General features: G+C 43.5%; 1 protein-coding gene across 1 annotated transcript in view; it reads right to left on the bottom strand.

Annotated features, from left to right (window-relative positions):
- Cfap53 (cilia and flagella associated protein 53) overlaps positions 1-22,346 on the bottom strand; it is a 56,458-nt gene that overhangs the window by 19,757 nt on the left and 14,355 nt on the right. The window contains exon 6 of the mRNA XM_036204450.1: positions 21,102-21,318. Coding sequence (XP_036060343.1) covers positions 21,102-21,318 — 217 coding nt within the window. The remainder of the gene's footprint in view (positions 1-21,101; positions 21,319-22,346) is intronic.

Here is a 22,346-nt window from a genome sequence, read left to right as displayed (position 1 = left end):
CATCTTCAACAAATGGTGCTGTCATAACTGGATGTCATCAGGTAAAAGATTGCAAATATATCCAGATATATCACTCTGCACAATACTCAAATCCAAGTGGATCAAAGACCTCAACATAAATCCAGGTACACTGAACCTGATAGAAGAGAAAGTGGGAAGTAGCCCTTAATGCATTGGCCCAGGAGACCAGTTCCTAAATATAACACCAGTAGCACAGACATTATAAATAAATGGGACCTCCTGAAACTGAGAAGCTTCTGTAGGCCAAAGGACATGGTAAATAAGACCAAACAACAGCCTACAGAATAGGAAAGATTTTCATCAACCCCACATCTGACAGAGGACTGATCTCAAAAATATATAAAGAACTCAAGAAATTAGACATCAAAATATCAAATAATCCAATTAAAATGGGTTATAGATATAAACAGAGAATTCTCAATGGAAGAATCTCAAATGGCTGAAAGACATTTAAGGAATTGCTCAACATCCTTAGTTATCAGGGAAATGCAAATCAAAATGACTCTGAGATACTATCTTACACCTGTCAGAATGGCTAAGATCAAAAACACTGATGATAGCTTATGTTGGAGAGGATATGGAGTAAGGGGAATACTCCACTGTTGGTGGGAATGCAAACTTGTATAGCCACTTTGGAAATGAGTATGGTGACTTCTCAGAAAATTGGGAGTCAATCTACCTCAAGACCCAGTGATACCACTGTTGGGCATATACCCAAAGGATGCTCAATTATACTACAAAGATACTTGCTCAACTATGTTCATAGCAACTTTATTCATAATTAACAAAACCTGGAAACAACCTAGATGCCCCTCAACTGATAACACACAATATTACTTAGCTGTAAAAAACAATGACCTCATGAGATTTGCAGGCAAATGGCTAAAATCAGAAAAAAATCAGCCTGAGTGAGGTAATTCAGACTCAGAAAGACAAACATGGTATGTACTCACTCATAAGTGGATACTAGATGTAAAACAAAGGAGAACCAGACTATAATCCATAGCTACAGAAGAGCTAGGTAACACAGAGGACCCTAAGAGGGATGCATGGATTTTCCAGGAAAGGGGAAATAGATGAGATCTCCTGGATAAACTGGGGTTGGGGGTGATAGAGGAGAGGGAATCGGGGATGAGAACATGAGGGAATGGGATGGTCAAACTGGGAGAGGGAGGGAGTGGGAGAGCAATGAAAGAGATATCTTGATAGAGGGAGTCATTATGGGGTTAAGGAGAAAGCCAGCACTAAGGAAATTCCCAGGAATCCACAAGGATGACCCCCAGCTTAGACTCCTAGCAATAGTGGAGAAGGTACAGGAACTGACATTCCCCTATAATCAGATTGGTGAATATCCTAACTGTCATCATACAGCCTTCATCCAATAACTGATAGAAGCAGATACAGAGATCTATAGCCAAGCACCAGGCCAAGCACCAGGAGTCCAGCTGAAGAGAGGGAAGAGGGATTCTATGAGCAAGAGTGGTCAAGATCAGGATGGGTAAATCTACAGAAACAACTGAACCAAGCTCGTGGGAACTCAAGAACTCTAGACTGACAGCTGTGGAGCCTGCATGGGACCGAACTAGCCCCTCTGCATGTGACAGTTGTGTAGCTTGGTCTGTTTGAGGGGCCCCTGGCAGTGGATCTATCTCTGGTGCATGATCCAGATTTTTGGAGCCCATTCCCTATGGGGGGATGCCTTGCTCAGCCTTGATGCAGCGGGGAGGAGCTTGGTCCTTCCTCAATTTAATGTACCAGGTTTTGTTGACTTCCCTTGGGAGGTCTTACCTTTTTGGAGGAGTGGCTAGGAGGCGGGTTGAGAGGAGATGGGGGAGGGGAGAGCTGGAGGACAAGTGGGAGATGGAACTGTGGTTGGTATGTAAAAACGAATAAAATTTTTTTATTAAAAGAAAAGAAAACACAGGATTCAAAAGGACAGTTATAAACAAATTCAAAGAATTCAAAGAACTTGAAGAGGACTCAATGAACTGAGAGGACAGGGATAAACTGATAGAAAACTCAAAGTGAAATGAAGCTGGAAATGAGGGGGAAAAATTCATGAAAAGTTCACTGGAAAGCCTTAGCAACAAAATGAGCCACGTGGAAAACACAAAGTAGAAGACTAGGATCACAGCCTCAGAAAATGTGAAAGTTAACACATGAATTGAACACACAGGGTCTCTGAGGCACTACAAAAAGATCTAACAATGAGATGTGAGCATAGAATAAGGAGAATAATTCCAGGTCAAGGGCAAAGAAATCATTTTTAATAAAGTTATGAAAGAAAAATTTCCAATCTTGAGATGCCCCTACAGGTACTAGAGGCCAACAGAATACCAAATAGATGGGACCAGAAAAGGGAGCCATCACATATTACAGCAAAATTTCAAAATCAAGAAAGGGTATTGAAAGCTGCAAGAGAGAAGGACCAAGACACATATAATGGCAGCCCATTAGAAGAGTAGCTGAGAACTCTATAAAAACTTTTAAATTTACATTTAAATTAATTAATTAAGTGCATGTGTTGATTACCTATGGGAGTCTGTTCTCTCCTTCTACTGTGTGGGTTCTGAGGATCAAGGCCAGGTCATCAGAGACTTACTTGGTTGTAGCAAGCTTTCTCAAATGTAGCCAGACTTTTCTTTGTGAAACCAACAGCTCCCCAATAATGACACAGAGATTTAATATTGATTATGAAAGCTTGGGCTTGTCCTCAGCTAGCTCTTATAATTTAATTAACTGTTTTTATTAATCTACCTGTTGCCATTGTTAGGGTCGGCATACAAAACAGAGAGCTTCACTCCGATATCGGGTCACAAATGAAGCTTTATTTTTAGCACGAGCTCGTGGGGCACCAGCGCGAGGAGTAGCTGGTGACCCCGAGTTTAAGGCTCACAGGTCTTTTATGAAGCAGTTCTACCAGGGCAGGGGAGTGGGGTCACCCAGAGTGTAGACACCTAGACGCCAGATGTCTCCACGGTCTTTTCTCAGAGTCTGGGTAGGTAAACGAATTCCAAGCTTATCTAGCAAGGGGTTATTTGGCAAGCATTCTTCTTAAGCAATTTATCTTGCAAACACAACCCCAGGGGTTATTTGGCAAGCATTCTTCTCAAGCAATTTATCTTGCAAACACAACCCCAGGGGTTAATTGGCAAGCATCCTGTTAGCACAGCATGGTGGGCTAACTTTTCTGATATGGGGCATGGGGGCAGAGTGCAGTATTTCCCACTGAATCTGCAATTAGCAGAGCTAGTGGGGGGGGGCTTGTTTCCCTTACAATGGCCTTTCACCATGTGCCTTGGTTACCTCTCCTCTGTACTGTATGTCTGACTTGCTCCAAGTCTTGCTGGCATAATCTGCACACCTAGATTCCTTCTCCTCTTCCTCTCTTTCCTCAGAAATCCCATTTATCCTCTCCTACATAGCTATTGACCATTCGGCTCTTTATTAAACCACTCAGAAAGCACCTTGGCAAAGATACATCTTCACAGTGTACACAAAGATTATCCCACAACACTTGGTGGCAAGCACCATCAGCCATGAGCCATCTTACCAGCTCTTGATAGAAATGTTCAAAGCTAGGAAATCTTGGGAAGAGACACTTGAAGCTCTGGAAAAACACAAGTGCCAATCCAGACTATTATACTCAGCAGCACTATTGTTATGAGTGAAGGGGGAGCAAAAACTTTCCATGATAAAAACAAACCAAAGGAATTTATGACCCTTAAGCCAGCCCCACAGAGGATACTTGAAGGAATACTTCAGACCCCAAAGAAGGATAAACATGCCTAAGAGGCCACAGGGAAAAATAAACAATATCAGGGCAGTCAATCAAAGAGTATCTTTAAAAAAAAATCACAAAATCATAAAAATGACAGCAATTAAAACATATCTTTCAATATTATTGAGTATTAATGGGCTTAACTCCCCCCCCCAAAAAAAGACACAGATTAACAAACTGGAGTAGTAAATAGGATGCAGGGGTTGAAGACCTGGCTCAGCAGTTAAGAGCACTTGCTGTTTTTCTAGAGGACCAGAGTTAGGATCCCAGCACCCTTTTGTCAGCTCACAACCAGCTGTAACTCTGGCTCCAGGGGTCCAATGCCTCTGGTCTCTGAGGGCATCAGTGTTCACATGCACATATCCACATGCAAACACACAAACCTACACGTGATTTTAAAATAATATTTTTAATTAAAAAAGAAAGTTAAAAGGATCCATCTTTTTTTGCTCCCTTTAAGACATACATCTTACCATTAAGGATAGTTACTAACTTAGAATACAAGTAGGGATATTGGTTAAAACTTCTGTATAGCAAAATAAACTGCTAATTGAGTGAAGACGCAGGTCCAAAGAATGGGAAAAATATGTTCTAGCTATATTTAATATGCCCCCTGATCTTAGCATAACTGACTCCATGATGGAAGTACCATTCAGACCATAAAATACAGCACGTAGATAGCACCACCCAGCCAAAAAGAAAACAAAGACCTAATTCATTAAAATCCATAGTTCTGGGAATGTTTCTAACCTTGCTTTTTTGTTCCTGTAGTTCCACTTCTAACTACCTGTTCTTTTTAACAGAAGTATGTCAACCCATGATATGGTTTTATACTTAGTCGCTCACCCTGAGAAAGGCTTGGGGCTTCAGTGAGATCCAGAGCACTCAATGTAGTCACCAGCCAGCTAATAAAGACTTTCCATTGGCTTAAACCCATGTCTACGCAGTCTTCTCTGGTGCACACCCCACATCTCTGGAGGTTCCATCAAGATTCTAGAGACCAGACCTTGGGACACTGAGAATCTCACAACCCCTTGGAACAGGGAAGAGTGTGGTGCTCAAGGGGCCCCTAGGGGCTTCACAACCTGAGATGTTCCAGGTCCCCACAATTCCCTTTGATCAACCACTGTCTAACACTTTCGACGAGTCTGATACCTCTACCTCATAAGGAAACAAATTAAACAGTTTCCTTGTCTGTCACCTCTGGAGAAAATGTAAGGGCTAAAGTTATGTTTTAGGTCTAAATTACTATGCTTTAAGAGATCTATAAAACAATATCTCTAACCTGTAAGCCCCACTTGCCCAAGAACAGATAACATCCTGTAATGCTAGGGGCTGTTGTTCATATAAGATAACAAGCCACATGTTTTTGCTTCTATAAACAAGCTTGGTTGCCCCAACTGCACAGGATGTGTGCTTGATCGTGCATAGGCAGGAGGTACATAGGCAGGAAATACATCAGGATGCGTGTTTGCCTCCTATTGGATGAGGGTGGGAAGTTTGTAGCCTTGGGTTTTGCCTTTATAAGCCTTTGACTAATGTAATTTGGTACCATTCTCTGGGAGTCCTGGGTATAGACCTGGCCAGTGTCCATCATCCTGGCTATTATTTAATAAAGCTTGCTTCAATTTTGGCTCAAAATTTGTGATAATGAGCTTATTCTTACCCCTTGGAATTAACAGTAAGTCTGGTTAAGGCACCTTCTGTTAGGACACATAGGAGAAGTTGGACACAGTCATTACATATCCAGAATCTGTGTGAAATGTCACCAAATTCCCCTATGTGTTTCAAATGTGTGGTGGCTACCCCTGTGTGTGTGTGTATGTGTGTGTATGTGTGTGTGTGTGTGTGTGTGTGTGTGTGTTCCTGTTAATTCTGTTTCCCTGTATTGACTAGTGGTTTTCTCTGGTGTGAGACAACACCCTCCATGGTGTTGTCTATGCCCCCTTCCTATTGGGAACTCAAATCCTTTTGACTTTGCCAGGTTGCCCAGAGAAACTCTCAAACAAAACAAAACAAAAACTCTACCTGTCCCATTCCCAGAGCTCTTCCTTGTTTCCACGTAGGTCCCTGTGTAGGGGGATGGAGAAGCTGTGCCTCTCATCCAGGGGCCCCTGACATCTAAGCAGAATGCACATAGGGACAGTGAAGCAGTCCCCAAGTGTGTGCTCCCTGTGCTCCTCACCTGCTCAAACAGCCCTAGGGAAGGGAAAAGAGGAAGTTCCATTTCTTTCCCTTCCATGATTTACATCTTTTCAGTCAATGATCCATATAATTGGAAAACTCAAAACCTACCTTCCTCTGGAAAAAAAAAAAAAAAAAAAAAGGAGAAAAACTGGCCCCAGACTGGACGGGGAGACTGCTGCTAGATGATGCCGCCTGGAAAGAATGGATTTTCTCTTCTGTCCAACCCTGACCAAAGAGACTTTAAACAATGTTTGCGGGGTCCTCTTTAAAAGGATTAAAGACAGTTGCTGAAAAGGTTTCCTTTGTCATCCAGTTGGCACCAGATATTAGAAAAAAAGTTACAAAAGTTAAAAAGAAAAATTAAAGATATAAATAGGTCTCAGATGCCAGAGGTAGCTCAAAAGGCATTTAACAACAGAGAACTGATAGGGAGAAGGCCTTTTCCATAAACTGAAAGCCACCATCACCTTCTCTGACAATGAGATACAGTTGGACTTTCTCTCAGATTAACAACAAATACTCCTGGGAGTATGGGCAGAAACCATCCCCCCAGGACTGGCCCAACACCAAGGTCCTATACCTGTTCAACTAACCAGGTCGACTACCTCAGTCCAGGTTAAACAACCCCCAGTGAGCCTGGAGACAAGGAGAAATTGCAGTCTGTGTTGCCTGGCCTGGAGAGACAGCACCATCCCGGTGCTCCGTCAGCCCCTGTGGAATACAGCTCTCAGGCCTGTGAAGAAACCTGAGACCTCTGATTCTCATGAGTCTGAGTCTTCCAGAGAAACAGCTATACACTGTCTTGGACCTGAAATATGCATTTCAGTTGAGCCATTGCTTTTAAAGGGGCAGACCCAGAGAGAGAGGCTACAGCAGGCAACTTATCTGGATCATGTTGCCCCAAGGATTTAAAAAGTCTTCAATGCTGTTTGATAAGATGTTAAATGCTGAACTCCTGCCCTCCCATCAGGGGTTTCTCGGGAAAGTATATTATAAAAGAGCCAGTGAGGGACTGCTACAAGAGTTCCAGTCTATAGATTGGGCTACAGATTGTTGGCTGAGAAAGGCCAACTTTGGTACAGCAGGGTCACCTAGTTGGGCTGCTAGCTGAAGGGAGACAAAAGGAGTTGATCTCAGAGTAGGATTGCTGCACTCCTTCAGATCCTGACTCCAAAGAGACAGGTTCAAGAGTCCCCAGGAGTATGTGTTGCTGCCTCTGGATAGCAAAGTTTGCAGAAATAGCAAGGCCTCTAGACACCAGCACAAAGGGGGCTACTGAGCCCCTTAATCTGGACTGAGACTAAACAGAAGACATTCAAGGCTTTAAAAACAGCTCTGACTTCAGCTCCAGCCCTAGAACTCTCCTATGTTTCAAAACTTCTTCATCTGTTTGTCCATGAAACAGAAGCCATTACAAAAGAGATTTCAACTCAAACTTTGGGGCCAGGAAACACCCTGTGACATAACTGTCCAAATGATTGGACCCTATAGCCACAGGATGATGACCCATCTGTCTAAGAGCTACCACTAGTCTTTAAACAACAACAACAACAACAACAACAAAAACCCGAGGTTATCTCTGGGTCAGGATCTTATACTCATAGCATCCCACACCATTGAGGCCCACCTCCAAGAACACTAGAATGCCTGCTGTCTAATGCCTGTGTGACCCAGAACTAGGCCCTGCTCCTGAACCACCCTGGAGTCCAGTATGAGAAGCCTACTGCCATCAATCCCGCTACCCTCTTACCTGATGAGCACCAATGGGTGCTCATCCATGACTGTCATGAGATGAAAGATGAAACCAGGTATGTGGGAGCTTTAACTGAATATGTAGGTACTTTAAATGAAATGATTTAAATTCAAGCCAGGTAGTTCAGCCCAGAGAGCAGAAGTGACCAGTCTTATCCAGGTTCTCAGACAGAGAAAAGGAAAGTTCAATGCCATGTATGTAGACAGCCACTATGCTTTCTCTACTGTGCATGCCTATGGTATGATTGATAGTGAAAGAGAGCTTCTCACTGCTGGAGGAAAGGACATTAAATCTTGGCCCTCCTAGAAGCTATTTGGCTGCCCCTACAAATTACTATCCTCCACTGCTCTACTTCAAGGACATCAAAAAGATGACTCCCCTGTGGCAAGAGGTAAAGGAGTCTGCTGCCCTGGATACCCAACAAATGGCCCCAAGACCAGTGGACTCTATTCATATTCTGAGGACATACTCTGACCAGGGGGTACCTGAGACTCCATGGTATAACCAAGAAGAAAGAAAGGATGCAAAAAGAAAAAAAGATGGACATCTCAAACCCACAGGTTGGTGGAGGACACCTGAGGAAAAAACCATTCTCTCAGAAACAACTGGCAGGACTCTGATAACTAATCTTCACCAGGCCACTCATCTGGGGTCTACAAAAGCTTCTGAGTTGCTCAGACCAAGGTATATTACACCTAGACTGGACGGCCTAAAATGGGATGTCTCAGTCAGATGCCAGGTTTGTGTTCAAGTAAATCCAGGAAGGGGTCTAGATGAGAGACCAATGCCCCAGTGAACCCTGGAAAGCAGACTTCACTGAGATTTGGCCTTCAAAGGAAGGATAAAAGTACTTACTAGTTTTTATGAGTACTTTCTCTGGGAGGGTAAAAGTATTCCCTCCTCGGACTGAAACTGCTCAAATAGTAGCTTAAAAAGCTCCTCCACAAACTGGTCCCCTGCTTTGGCAATGGGGTTTGACAATGACCCAGCTTTCATAGCCAAAACCTCTCTATTAGCAGTATAGTAAAGATTGAGTCAAGATTGTAAATTTCATTGTGCTTATAGAACTCAGAGGTCCGGGCAGGTAAAAAGAATAAACAGGACATTAAAAGAAACTCCAACAAAACTCTTATTGGAGTCTAGTGAAGGGTAGATAGACCTCTTTCCTTTGCTTTGATTTGGGCTCACTGAACCCCATATATAGAGAGATTTATCCTCTATGAGAATTATGTTTAAAAGACCTCCCCCATACTGGGACACTAACTCAACCACAAAACCTTTGACCCACACCTGTCCTGCCTGCAAGATGTGGTGGGGGCAATGGTGCCTCAGAGCTTGTGGGAGTGGCCAACCAATGACTGGTCTAACTTGAGGCCCATGCCATGAGAGGGAGCCCATGCCTGACACTGCCTGGATGGCCAGGAACTGGAAGCCGAATGGTTCAAAGACCTAGGATAGAACCAAATAAGATTGACCAAAAAAAAGTCAATGAAATGATTCCTAATGATATTCTGCTATACTCATAGATTGGTGCCTAGCCCAATCACCATCAGAAAGGCTTCCTCTAGAAGATGATGGGAGAAGATGCAGAGACCAACAGCCAAACATCAGGTAGAGCTTTGGGAACTCTGTGGAAGAGAGGGAGGAAGAATTGTAGGAGCCAGGGGTATTGAGGCCATCAGGAGAACATTGCTCACAGAATGAACTAATCAAGGCTCACAGGGGCTCACAGTGCCTGAAGCAGCAAGCATGGAGGCTTCATGGTTTATGCTAGATTTTCTGTGTATATGCTGTGGTTTTAGATTGGGGTTTTTGTGGAACTCCTAACCATGGGGTTGGAGGTGTCGCTAACTCTTTTGTCTGCTCTTGGGATCCTTTTCTTCCTACTGGGTTACCTCATCCAGCCTTGATATAAGGGTTTGTGCCTCATCTTATTGCATCTTGTTATGCCATGTTCAGTTGATATCACTGGGAGGTCTGCTCTTTCCAGAAGGGAAATGGAGGAGCAGCAGATCTGGGGGAAAGGATAAGTGTGAGAAGAGGGCCTGGTAGGGGTAAAGGGAGGGGAGGATTCAATCAGGATGCATTGTATGAGAAAAGAAAATAGAAAAACAAAACAAAACAAACAAAAATATCTCCCCCACAGTTTCCCAGGCTCAGAGACCAGCAGTTGGTAGGACTCTCTAGCCACTCCTTTCCCAAGTCATTACAGACCCTCTAGTCTTCCATAAAGTCCATTCATCAGACTATGTGAGAGACCCTACTGACCTTCAAGTCCACCAGTTTCCCCTTGTTTGAGTCTAGTGATACTGTCTGGGTCAAGCAGGTCACCAAAGGGGTGCTGGGACCAACTTGGAAAGAACCCTAGAAGGTGATTTGCTCCATGCCTACAGCTTTGAAAGCAGCTGGAAATACACCATGGATCCACCACACCCAGGTAAAGAAATTGGAAGCCACAGATGAGGATGCCAAATGACCCACTAAGGTTTCATCAGGCTCCTGGTACTTCCACTCCCTGTCCCTCTATTTCCTCCTGAGTCTTCTGTTTAGTCTGAATACAGGGTTATGGTCCAACCTGCACCACCCTCAGGCTTTGACCTGGGAACTGAGGAAGACAGATGCAAGGAAGGTATTGTATTGGCTAGTGTGACTACAGACCAGTAACCTATATTCATTTTGGCCTTTGCTCACTGATGCTCAATTTAAATGTCTGGTTGTATTGGGAAAAGGAAAGTTATGAGAATGTATCCTGTCAGATAGAAATACAGAGTTCACAATTCTATGCATGTCATGTGGCTGGGCCTCTTAGTTGCCAAGAACAGGGAGTTTTCATTGTAAAAATTGGTGTATTGAAACTGAAGCTTTCCTGGAAAAAAAATCCTTAAAAAGAATCTGGCCTTTGTGAAACAGGAAGAACATAGGCATCCAACTTTACCCATGTCAAGGTCTGACCAACTCTCTCCTAAATGCACTTGACACATCCAGAGCCAAAGTCTCACCTCCCACTGTCCAAGAACCTGAGGGACTCCCCATCCCTATCCTTGACATGGTCTACTTCTCAGTTAATTATTCCCAGCCAGAAATTAGCCAGGATTGCTGGTTATACTTAGACCTCCATCCCTTTTACTACATAGGGATAGGAACTAACCAGACTGTCAGCCCACTAACTTACGGAACTCAGTGTTGTTGTGGAATGTTCCTTTACACTGTGTGAAGATGTGTCACTGTGATTGGTTTAATAGAGAGCTGACTGGCCAATAGCTAGGCAGGAGGTATAGGCAGGACTTCTGGATAGAGAGCGCTCTGGGAAGAAGAAAGGAGGAGTCACCAGTTAGACATTGAGGAAGCAGGATGTGTTAGAATTCTGCCCTTACTCCAGTTGCATGACTGCATATGTGCAGTTCAGGAGTTAAGCAAGGGGTCTTGCATCTTACATCATCAATGTGTCCTGGTGATCAAGGTGTGGCAAGGTCCCACAATCTGTGCCTTAAATAGCCATGATGCAGACCCCACCCTCTCTCTCTCTCTCTCTCTCTCTCTCTCTCTCTCTCTCTGCTCTGTTCTGCTCTGCTCTCTTTCTCCCCCCACCCCACCATCTTTCTCTCTCTTTCCTCCCCAGGCCTGGTCCTTTTGTCCCTCCTCCCCCTTCCTCCTAATAAAGCTCTCCACTACTAAGCAACCGGGTTCTGTCATGACCATGACCTTTCCTCCAGTAACCAGCACCGCTTATCATTCATTTCAGGATGTGCAATGTAGAGTAAGGTAACTGAGCCACATAAAACAATGTAGATTTAAACATATGGGTTAATTTAAGTTATAAGGGTTAAGCTAAGGCCAAGCTTTCATAATTAATAAAAAAAATCTCCATGTCATTTTTTTTTTGTGAAGTGGCAGCCTAAAGAAAAGTCTGTCTACTTATGGCATCCAACATCCAGCCATGTATATCCACATCATGCCTGAGAAAGCTGAAATAAAGTTCAAAACATGGAGCTAAACACAGCATCCTGGCACAGCTCCCTGGTAACTAAAGTCTCTTTGGTAGGCTCACTGTACAGACACTGCCTGCAGGCTGGAGCCAGCCTCCAGCATAATGGACCAGTGCCATGCACTAAGCTGAGCCACACTGGTGGCTGACATAGTAATTTAAGATTTGTCTCACACAATCAGAGAACACTAAGCCATGTAGCAATACATAGATTCAGAGAAATGGGTTAATTTAAATGTAAGATCTAATTAGTAAGAAGCCTGACCTATTGGCTAAGTATTTACAATTAATACAAGCCTCTGTGTGGTAATTTGGAAGTGGCTCCTGGGACAGGAAACCTTTGCCTATATCAGTGGGTTATTTTTTTTTTAAGGCCATGAAGTTAGAGGGGGATATTGATGGGGATCCTAGAGGAGTTAGGGATGGACAGTGGGCAGATAGGATATTGTATATATGTATGAAAGTCTCAAAGAACTTTTCTAAAAAGCACATCTCATATGAATCAAGCAAGGCTATACATGAATGCAATCTCTGCATTAAAGAGGCAGAGGCAGGGGATTCCAAATTTAAAGTTAGCCTAGGCTACATAGCAAGACTAGTATTTAAAAAAAAAAAAAAAGCCGGGCGTTGGTGGCGCATGCCTTTAATCTCAGCACTCGGGAGGCAGAGGCAGGAGGATCTCTGTGAGTTCGAGGCCAGCCTGGACTACAAAGTGAGTTCCAGCAAAGGTGCAAAGTTACACAGAGAAACCCTGACTCAAAAAAAAACCAAAAAACAAAAACAAACAAACAAACAAAAAAAAAAACATTTAGCTCAGTGGTAGAGCCCTTGGTTAGATCCTCAGCTCAAAAAACAAAACAGGCCCCTAGGTCCCACCCCTGGGCACCAGCCATCCCTGGAGGACCTGCCCAACTTGGCCCCAGTTTCTGGCCACTAGGCGGCCCCGTGGGAAGGTTCCCCTTTTCCAAGACTGCAGGCAGACCCTGCAGTCTCCACACCCTGCCCCCACACCCATCTGCCCGAGACCCCAGCCACTTCCTGAGACTCAGAGACCAGCCCCCAGCTCCCATCTACCCTGGAACTCCCATCTGGACCAGAGAGAGTTCCCATCTGGACAAGATACGGAGACCCAAGCCACTTCCTGAGACTCAGAGTCCAGCCCCCAGCTCCTATCTGGCCAGCACTCTCATCTGGACCAGGGCTCCCATCCGGCCCAGAGCTTCCGTCTGGACCTGAGAGGCTCCCTAAATCTGTCAGCTCTGTCTGGACCAAATGTGCTGATACGACCAAGAACGAATCCAGGAGGAGATGGTCAGACGTCAAAGGCAGAAGTACATACAACAAAATAAAGAGCAATACAGCATCACCAGAACCTAGCCCTTCTCCAACAGCTAGACCTGAACATCACAGAATAGAAGAAGCAGAAGAAAACAAGCTTATAAGTAACATCATGAAGAGGCTAGAGCCTTATATAGAAGGAAATCAAAAATAAAGTGGAGGAACAGACAAACAAAAAATGGGAAGAACGCTATAAAAAAAACTAGAGGAAAGGACAATTAAAGCAGAAGAAAACAATAAGTCCCTGAAAGAAAATCATGAAAAAGCAACGAAACAAATGAGGGAAACAGTCCAAGACATGAAGAGGGAAATAGAAAAAATGAAGAAAACACTAGCAGAAGGAATGCTGGAAGTAGAAAAATCTGAGTAAACAAACAGGAACTTCAGAGGCAAGTATAACCAACAGAATGCAAGAGATGGAAGAGAGGATCTCTGGTGTTGAAGATATGGTAGAAGAAATAGATTCATCAGTCAAAGAAAACACTAAAGCCAACAAAGTCATGACCCAAAATGTCTAAGAAATTTGGGACACCATGAAAAGACCAAACCTACGAATAATAGGGATAGAGGAAGGAGAAGAATACCAACTCAAAGGCACAGAAAATATATTTAACAAGATCATAGAAGAAAACTTTCCCAACTTAAAGAAGGAAATGTCTATGAAGATACAAGAAACCTATAGAACTCCAAACAGACTAGACCATCCCCATAATGTCCCCTCGCCACATAATAATTAAACAACTAAACATACAGAATAAAGAAAGAATATTAAGAGCAGCAAAGGCAAAAGGCCAAGTGACTTATAAAGGCAAAACCTTCAGAATAACACCCGATTTCTCAATGGTGACTTTGAAAGCCAGAAGGACCTAGATAGATATAATGCAGACACTAAGAGATCATGGATGCCAGCCTAGAATAATATACCCAGCAAAACTTTCAATCATCATAGATGGAGTGAACAAAACATTCCAAGACAAAGCCAGATTTAAACAATACTTATCCACAAATGCAGTCCTATAGAAAGCACTAGAAGGAAAATTGCAACCTAAGGAAGTCAGATACACCCTCAAAAGCACAGGCAATAGATAACACCACAGCATTAAACCCCAAAGAAGATAAATGAAGACCACAGGAGAATAGGAAGAAGCAAAGTGCTGGAGAGGTCCCCAGAAATCCACAATGATACCTCCACTGTAGACTACTGGCAATGGTCAAGAGAAAGCCCGAACTGACCTAGTCTGGTGATCGGATGGCCAAACACCCTAACTGTCATGCTAGAACTCTCATCCAATAACTGATGGAAGTGGATCCAGAGATCCTTGGCCAGGCCCCAGGTGGAGTTCCAGGAGTCCAATTGTCGAGAAAGAGGAGGGACTGTAAGAGTGTGAATTGTTGAGACCAAGATTGGAAAAAGCACAAGGACAAATAGCCAAACTAATGGAAACACATGAACTATGAACCAATAGCTGAGGAGCCCCCAACTGGATCAGGCCCTCTGGATAAGTGAAACAAATGAATAGCTTGAACTGTTTGGGAGGCACCCAGGCAGTGGGACCCGGGCCTGTCCTTAGTGCATGAGCTGGCTGTTTGGAACCTGGGGTTTATGTGGGGACACTTTGCTCAGCCTGGAAGTGGGACTGGATCTGCCTGGACTGAATCTGCCAGGTTGAGCTGAATCCCCAGGGGAGTCTTTGCCCTGGAAGAGATAGGAATGGGGGTGGGGAGGGGTGAAGGCAGGGTCAGGGGCGGAGGGGGAGGATATGGGAACCCATGGCTGATATGTAAAATTAAGTTTAAAAAAAAAGAGGAGCTCTCTCTCTCTCTCTCTCTCTCTCTCTCTCTCTCACACACACACACACACACACACACACACACACACACACACAAAGAGGACTAATAAATAGTCTAGCTCAGTATTAGAGTTTGCTTTAGTTAACTTTAAATTGCTATGATAAGACACAATGAAGGCAACTTACAGAAGGGTTTATTGGGGGCTCACAGCTTCAGAGGGTGAGTCTGTGACCATAATGGGAGGGAGCATGGCAGGCGGGTGGGCAGGCAGGTGGGCAGGCGTGGCTTGGAGCAGCAGCTGACAGCTTACATCTGATCCACAAGAATCAGGTAGAGAGAGCTAACTGGGAATGGTTTGAACTTTCTAAACCTCAAACCCCACACACAGTGACACACCTCCTTCCCAAAAAGCCACACCTCCTGGGCTTTCCCAAACAGTTTCACCAACTGGGGAGAAAGTATTGGAATATATGGGTTTATAGGACAATTCTCACTGAAACCGCCATGGAGCCCGAGCCATCATGCTTGAGACCTTTAGTACTCTCTTCAGCACAAGAAGAGGAGGAAGAAGAAGGCGAGGAGGAGGAGGAAGAGGAGGAGGAGGAAGAGGAGGAGGAGGAGGAGGAGGAGGAGGAGGAGGAGGAGGAAGAGGAGGAGGAGGAGGAAGAAAAAAGGGAGTTCACAAAGGAGCAAAAGCAACTAGGCTCATTCTGATTCTTGAGAGAAAATTATACACATGGTGAAGAGAAAGTCTCAAAACCTGTGAATAGCTATGATTTCCTGAGTGGTAGAATTATGTTTGGTTTTGTTTGTGTACTTATAACTCACCCTTAATGTTTAAGTTTTCCATGGTTCCTCAAAAATTTCAACATTTATCAACGATGAGTACAAACATAGTTTCCACTTATAAATTTTCTTCTCATTTACTGAGAAATTTAACTAATTTGAATTAACATTTTTTTTTTACTGCTGTTATAGTTCCTAAAGTAAAGAATTGATCGGCAAAACCAGGAGCTATTCCTATAGAGACCACTTGTGTGGAAATCTAACAGAACTCTCACAGTCTATATTGTACTTTCCTGGCAGAGGCAGAAACCTTAAGGGGGCGACAAACTTGTGGAGTCACATAACTGAATGCAGAGTCATGCCAATGTTGGAAACATTAAAAGGTTTCTGAACCTGCAACAACCAAACTTTAATTCCAAATCAAGCAGGTAACATGATGGATTTGTTTCTGGACGTGCTTGCTAGCATAGCAGCGACTTCCCTGGCACCTTGATTCCAAGTGCACAGTGTGTGAGTTTTTCACTACACACAACGCCGTACCACCCAGCGCTAATGAATGCCGTTGGGATTACTGTGGGTTAGATTTGGGTGACTGTGTGCTATGAATTGCAGTTTATGTGCCAAGTTTTCTGTTCCTAAAGAAACAAAATGGTTTAATTATGGCAAATCACGGGGATCGGATGAGGTCCAACGTGAGTGTGTGCCATTGGCATAGGCCTAGACATGTCAAGGCACAAATGCCTCAGATCTATGGGGTTAGAAGACCTTCCCCTGGTCTGGCTGGGAGGAATGGTAAAAGCCCTGGGTTCCAAGTACAGGTGTTGAGGAAAGTTTGATCTTTAGCGGAAAACAGTATGTGCAGAAATTACCAATCCCTGCTCCCTCCTTCCTGATGACTGCATCCCAGGACTGCTTGCCTACACAGACCCACCGCCCTATTGAGACCAGCTCACCTGCCTTCACCAAAGGCCTTGTACATAAAAAAGCTGCCAAGTCCCCAGGCTGCTTGCACATCTCCATTATGGCACATGGCCCACCCAATCCCAGCCTTTCTGTATGTGTGCCTGTCATGTCTTCATTAGGTTAATTACTAAGCCGTACAGGTCACAGCAAATGGCACCCTAACAAGGATCCTGGCTATGGGGTGTGGTATTGTGTTCCCCGAAATATTGTGCATGCTAATAAACTTATCTGGGGTCAGAGAACAGGATGGCCACAATATTAAACACAGAGGATAGGCAGTGGTAGCACACGCCTTTAATCCTAGCATTCCAGAGGCAGAGATCTACCTGGATCTCTGTGTGTTCAAGGATACAGCAAAGCATGGTGACTCATGCCTTTAATCCCAGAAAGTGAGCCTTTAATCCCAGGGAGTGATGCCAGAAAGCAGAAAGATATATAAGGTGTGAGGACCAGAAACTAGCAGCATTTGGCTGGTTAAGCTTTTAGGCACAGAGCAGCACAGTTCAGCTGAGATTCATTATGGATGAGGACACAGACGCTTCTAGTCTGAGGAAACAGGATCAGCTGAGGAACTGGCAAGGTGAGGTAGCTGTGGCTTGTTCTGTTTCTCTGATCTTCCAGCATTCACCCCAATACCTGGCTCCAGGTATTTGATTTTATTAATAAGACCTGTTAAGATTCCTGCTAGATCTGGCACCCAACATTCGTGATACGAATTTGCAAAAAAGCAGCTTGCCTGTGGCCTTGTGGGGCCCCAACTCAGACCCAAGCTACACTTAGCTGGTTGTGGTGGCGCACACCGCTGGTAGAATTTACTGAAGGAGGCAGAGGCAGGAGGATCCCAAGTTTGAGGCCAACCTTGGAGAAGCTTCGGCCAGGGCCCAGCCACAAACAGTGGTGCATGGTCTGAGTGCAGATGTTGAGAAATATTTGACCTCTAGCTAAGACCAGTGTGTGCATAAAGTAGCAGCTGCGTCCTGAGACTGCTTCCCTACCGAGACCCTCTATCAGCTAACACACCTAATAAATGTGCTGAGGTTCCAAGCTGCTCTTGGTACGTCTCCATGACAGCGCTGGACCATCTCACCCCAGCTTTTCTGTATGTGTCTCTCATTTCTTCAGCCCCCATTGCCCCAGTTAGGTCAATCCCTAAACTGTGCAGGTCATAGAGATAAACAAAGACTTCAATTATTTTCTTATTAACATTCCTCAGTATTATCAGATCTTTGAATTGTATTATGTTAGGATGTTTGATAATTGATTAACATACTATTATTGCTGTTTGAATTCCTGGCTTGAGTTTCATTTTTAAAAGATCAGTAAATGAGTTTTCACTTGGGATTAGGGCAGAACTTGCAACAATTTCTGAAATAGGCATCAATGTAATTCTGCCATTTTGAACTACATGTTTATGTGAAGTTGCATTCTCAGTGTTGATGATTATAAAATAAAAACACCAGTCAACTCTGAAAATATTAAAAGAGCTATCAGTCATGCATTATCAAATATTCCACCAAGATTAGGCCTCAAGATTTCATTCTTTATGTAAAATATGCAAGCATATCCATCTCATTAGTATGCAATTTTGCTTTTACCTTTAATAAATGATAAAAATATACATATACCAGAGAATTGTTTTAAAATAAATTTACTTATGATATATTATCAGTTCATGTTTGATCTGTGTACCTATTTTATACATTCATAGATATGGATTTGTTTAACAGTTTCCTGAGTCAAAGGGTAAGAAGTTATAGTCTAGGGCTGGAGAGATGGCTCAGAGGTTAAGAGCACTGACTATTCTTCCAGAGGTCCTGAGTTCAATTCCCAGCTACCACATGATGGCTCACAACCATCTGTAATGAGATCTGGTGCCCTCTTCTGGTGTGCAGGCATACATGCTGTATACATAATAAATAAATACATTAAAAAAAAGAATTTATAATCTAGACACACTGAAGCTGTAAGACTGGTGGTCTCCAGAGAACCTTTGAGAATCTCACTGACAGCCTCTACATTCAGAGAGCAAGAGGGACACTATGTTGGATTACACTTACCTTTTGGGTAAGAGATTTATTGGAAGAAATATTACCTTTAATAAAGATAGCCAAATACCAGCATGGCAGGAACTCTGGGAAGAGCTCAGGCCCATGTAGTAGAGTAGAGGTCCCTTATAGGTTTCAGTAATCCACAGTACACACCTGCACTCAGACTGTCTCTGATTCCCAGGTGATGGGGGTGGGAGCTTGGGGGAGTAAAGGGTGTGGGGGTATATCTTGCCCTTGAGAAAGGAATACACAACCTTGAGAATATGGCATGAATAGGGAGGAGAGGCCCATTTCGTTAATGGATATCTATCATGCAGTTGGGAGTGTGTTAGCCAATATGCAGAATCAGCTAGAGGGAAGAGGAAGACACAGCTGCAGAGAGTCTCTGGTCTGGCTTCTAAGGCAGAGTTAATAGAATCTGTCACTTAGTAGTATGGGGCAACTCGGTTCAGAGAGATCCCTGAGTCGAGGGTAACACAGCACACATGTACTTCCAGAAATCTTAAACTAAAGTTAACCCTCATACGAGTCATTGAAAGTTCTTTATGAAACACCTGGGAACTGATGACTAACTGCTGATAGAAAAGGGGGGAAGACCTCTCCAAACTTTGAGAACAGTCTCTGAATGGAGACCCTTCTTGTCCATCAATCATCTGAAATGTCCAAAAGTTATAGTTAAAGCCCTGGAGAGAAGGATACACTTTGAATGGGGGAACACAAAGAGCCTTGAGTGAGTGAGCCGTTTGAGCTGGCTTCAACAGACATCTGGATCTCTCAAGGTTCAGTACATTACAGGCTGTTAAAAATGACATGTGCAGTTACAGGAATAGAAACACCTTCAGAAAGAAAAGAGGGGCAGATGAGAGGGAGGAGGAAGAGGTGAGTTTCTGCCTTCCACCATTTCCTATCTTTTATAATCATCAAAGTACACACCACTCTTCAACCTTGAGAACACCTCCCTTGGGTCTGTGCAGTGCCTGCTGGGATGTGAAGTTTCTCATTCATTGATGTCTCCAGTTCTAATTAGATAAGGTTTGCAAAAGCAGGAGTCTTAATACTTATAAAATCACACCCATGGCGGTGTCACCTGTGTGGCAAATGCCATTGATCTGGTGGTCGCCAGGAAAGGAGGGGGTTGAGCCCCACGGGGATAGCCCTCTGGCGGTTCCTTGGCAATCAGGTCGTGTGATGCTTCCTGATGGAGGACTTCCACAAAGACGCTGTCCCTCAAAGTGAATGACTGGAGCACTATTCTTTCTCTGTGCTATCACTATCTCTTCCTTCTGCACACTGCCAGGCCCTAAATGGCCTCTCCATGTTCCTGATAATAATGAAACACTGCCAATACCCCCGTTGGCCCAAGCCTTCAAGCAAGAGTTAAAAAAAATCTCCCAAGAGTATAAAAAAAATTACTAGATGGCATTGAGCAAGCAGAGCTCATGATAAGTGAGCCCACCACTCAAAGTGAGAAAATATTACAACTCATAGACAATCCCCACTCGAGTCATCAGGATTCCAGGGAAAAAGAGTTAGCAGCACTGGCAATTCCCACTAAAAGAGACGGGGAATTTGTACAGTACTTGATTAAGGATGGATGGTGGACTCCTCCACGGTATCATCCCATGCATGGGAATAACCTGGAGCCCCTTCCATTTACAGGAGAATATGATTCAAAAGGAGTGAGATGGGTAAAACATGATGGAAAAAGGGTCAGATGGAGTTCATTGCCTTTTATGGAACGATTAGCTAGAAACAGAAAGCCTTGGTGCCTTTATGATAGAATGACAAGATCTAAAATATTGAGATCTATACAGCCACACATTATGAGATGGGCAAAAATCTTTAGGTCGGACTATGTAACTAAGTTTAATAATCTACTTGAGGGAAAGGAACAACTTGGCCCGTGAGTCGTACTCTGGCAAAGATCTGCTAGACAGCGCCTGACCACTACAGGATATCTCATGGGGGGCTTTTATGTTTAATCATCAGAACAAATTTAGACACTGTGTATCTCTGCCTTGCTGTTTGCCTCCTGATCAGTTCCTCATTTGACTGTTTATAAACCACAAATCACTTCAGTAAAATTGCAACAGTTTCACAGCATCTTGTGTCTGTGTCTGTCTGTCATTGCCGACTCCCTGATGTCCTGAGTACCTTCAATCCCGTTCTCCCTCGGTCTGGTGGTCCAACTGAGGCCTGGTCCGCGACATTATAACATTCATGGCATTTCACAGATAGGTACTTCAATATTTTGGTGGTTAAAATAAGAGCATGGAAGAGGAGGGTATGAGAGGATGGTGGGGAAAGTGTGAAGGAGAGCACAATATAATGATATGTATGTATTAAAACGTCACAGTGAAACCCATCATTTTGAGTTGAACTCTAACTAAACAATTAATTTTTAAAAAGTAAAGGCAAAGAAAAAATAGAGATAATTCAGTTCCTTACTCTTTTCTTGAACTTGGAGTTTTCTTGTACACATGACTTCATTCTGGAGTCGCTTCCTTGCCTCCCTTTCAAGGGCCAGCTCCTGATCCTTCTCAGCCTGCTTCTTGGCCTTTATGTCCTCTAGTATTCTGTCTAGTTCTTTCTCTTGGGCTTTCTCTTCCATTCGTCGCTGCTTCAAATAGTCATTGTATATCTTCTGTTCTCTTTCCATGTCTTCCTACACAGCATAGAATTTAATTCATATTATTAGAACACATAAGTAAAAGCAAGTTTTTTTAAATTTTTTTTTAATTTTATTTACAAGGCATCTTAGGGTGTGAAAAGGCAGCACAGCAACTCTTATTTAAAAAAAATTAATTGAGGTGACATGGTTTACAGTTTTAAAGGTTCAGTCCATTATCATCATGGTAGGGAGCATGCCATCATGAAGGCAGATGTGATGCTGTAGCTGTAGCTAAGAGTCCTACATCTTGCAGGCAACAGGAAGTTGGCTGAGACACTGGGCAGTATCCTGAGCATAGGATACCTCAAATCCCACCCCCACAGTCACACTTCCTCCAACAAGGCTATACCCCTTTAACAAAGCCATACCTCCTAAGAGATTAGTGCTACCCCCTAAGAGGTTATGGGGGCCAATTACATTCAAACTACCACACGTGGTAATTTATTGGTATGTGAATGTGTAATGTGTGTGGGTGGAAACACATGTACCATGGTGTGTGTGTGTGTGTGTGTGTGTGTGTGTGTGTGTGTGTGTGTGCCTGTGTGTGAGGAGGGACGGTATCAAAGGACAACTTTTAATAACAGGCTCTGTCTTTCTACCTGGGGAAATAACTGAAATCAACAGGGTTGATAGCAGACTCCTTTACCTGCTGAGCCATCTTGTCAACCCCTAGGGCAGCCTGAAAAGCAGTCTTCTAAAAGGTACTATCCTTATGTTGTGGTGCCATATACTTAAGCATTCACTGGTACACTATTATGTCTGGAATTTACTTCAAAGGCCTCAGAAGTGCTTGTAGGTATAGACAATACAAGAATGGACTTTAGCTGAAGTTTTCTAAAGCTTTCTAAGGACACAAAGGGGCTCAGACCATTCTTTGCATCTGTTTGAAGTGTTTGACAGCACATTTTTGAATAAGTTGATTCAAATGCTTTCTCAAAGAGTTTCCTAAAGCAGTTACTGGCACACTTTCAATGGGAATACTGCTACCCTACAATGGATTGATTGGAACATCAACAGAAATG

Source organism: Onychomys torridus, chromosome 13 (genome assembly GCF_903995425.1).
Source record: "Onychomys torridus chromosome 13, mOncTor1.1, whole genome shotgun sequence".
Taxonomy (NCBI): Eukaryota; Metazoa; Chordata; class Mammalia; order Rodentia; family Cricetidae; genus Onychomys; species Onychomys torridus.
The sequence above is the reverse complement of the archived record's forward strand: the minus strand, read 5'-3'. Positions and strand labels throughout refer to the sequence as shown.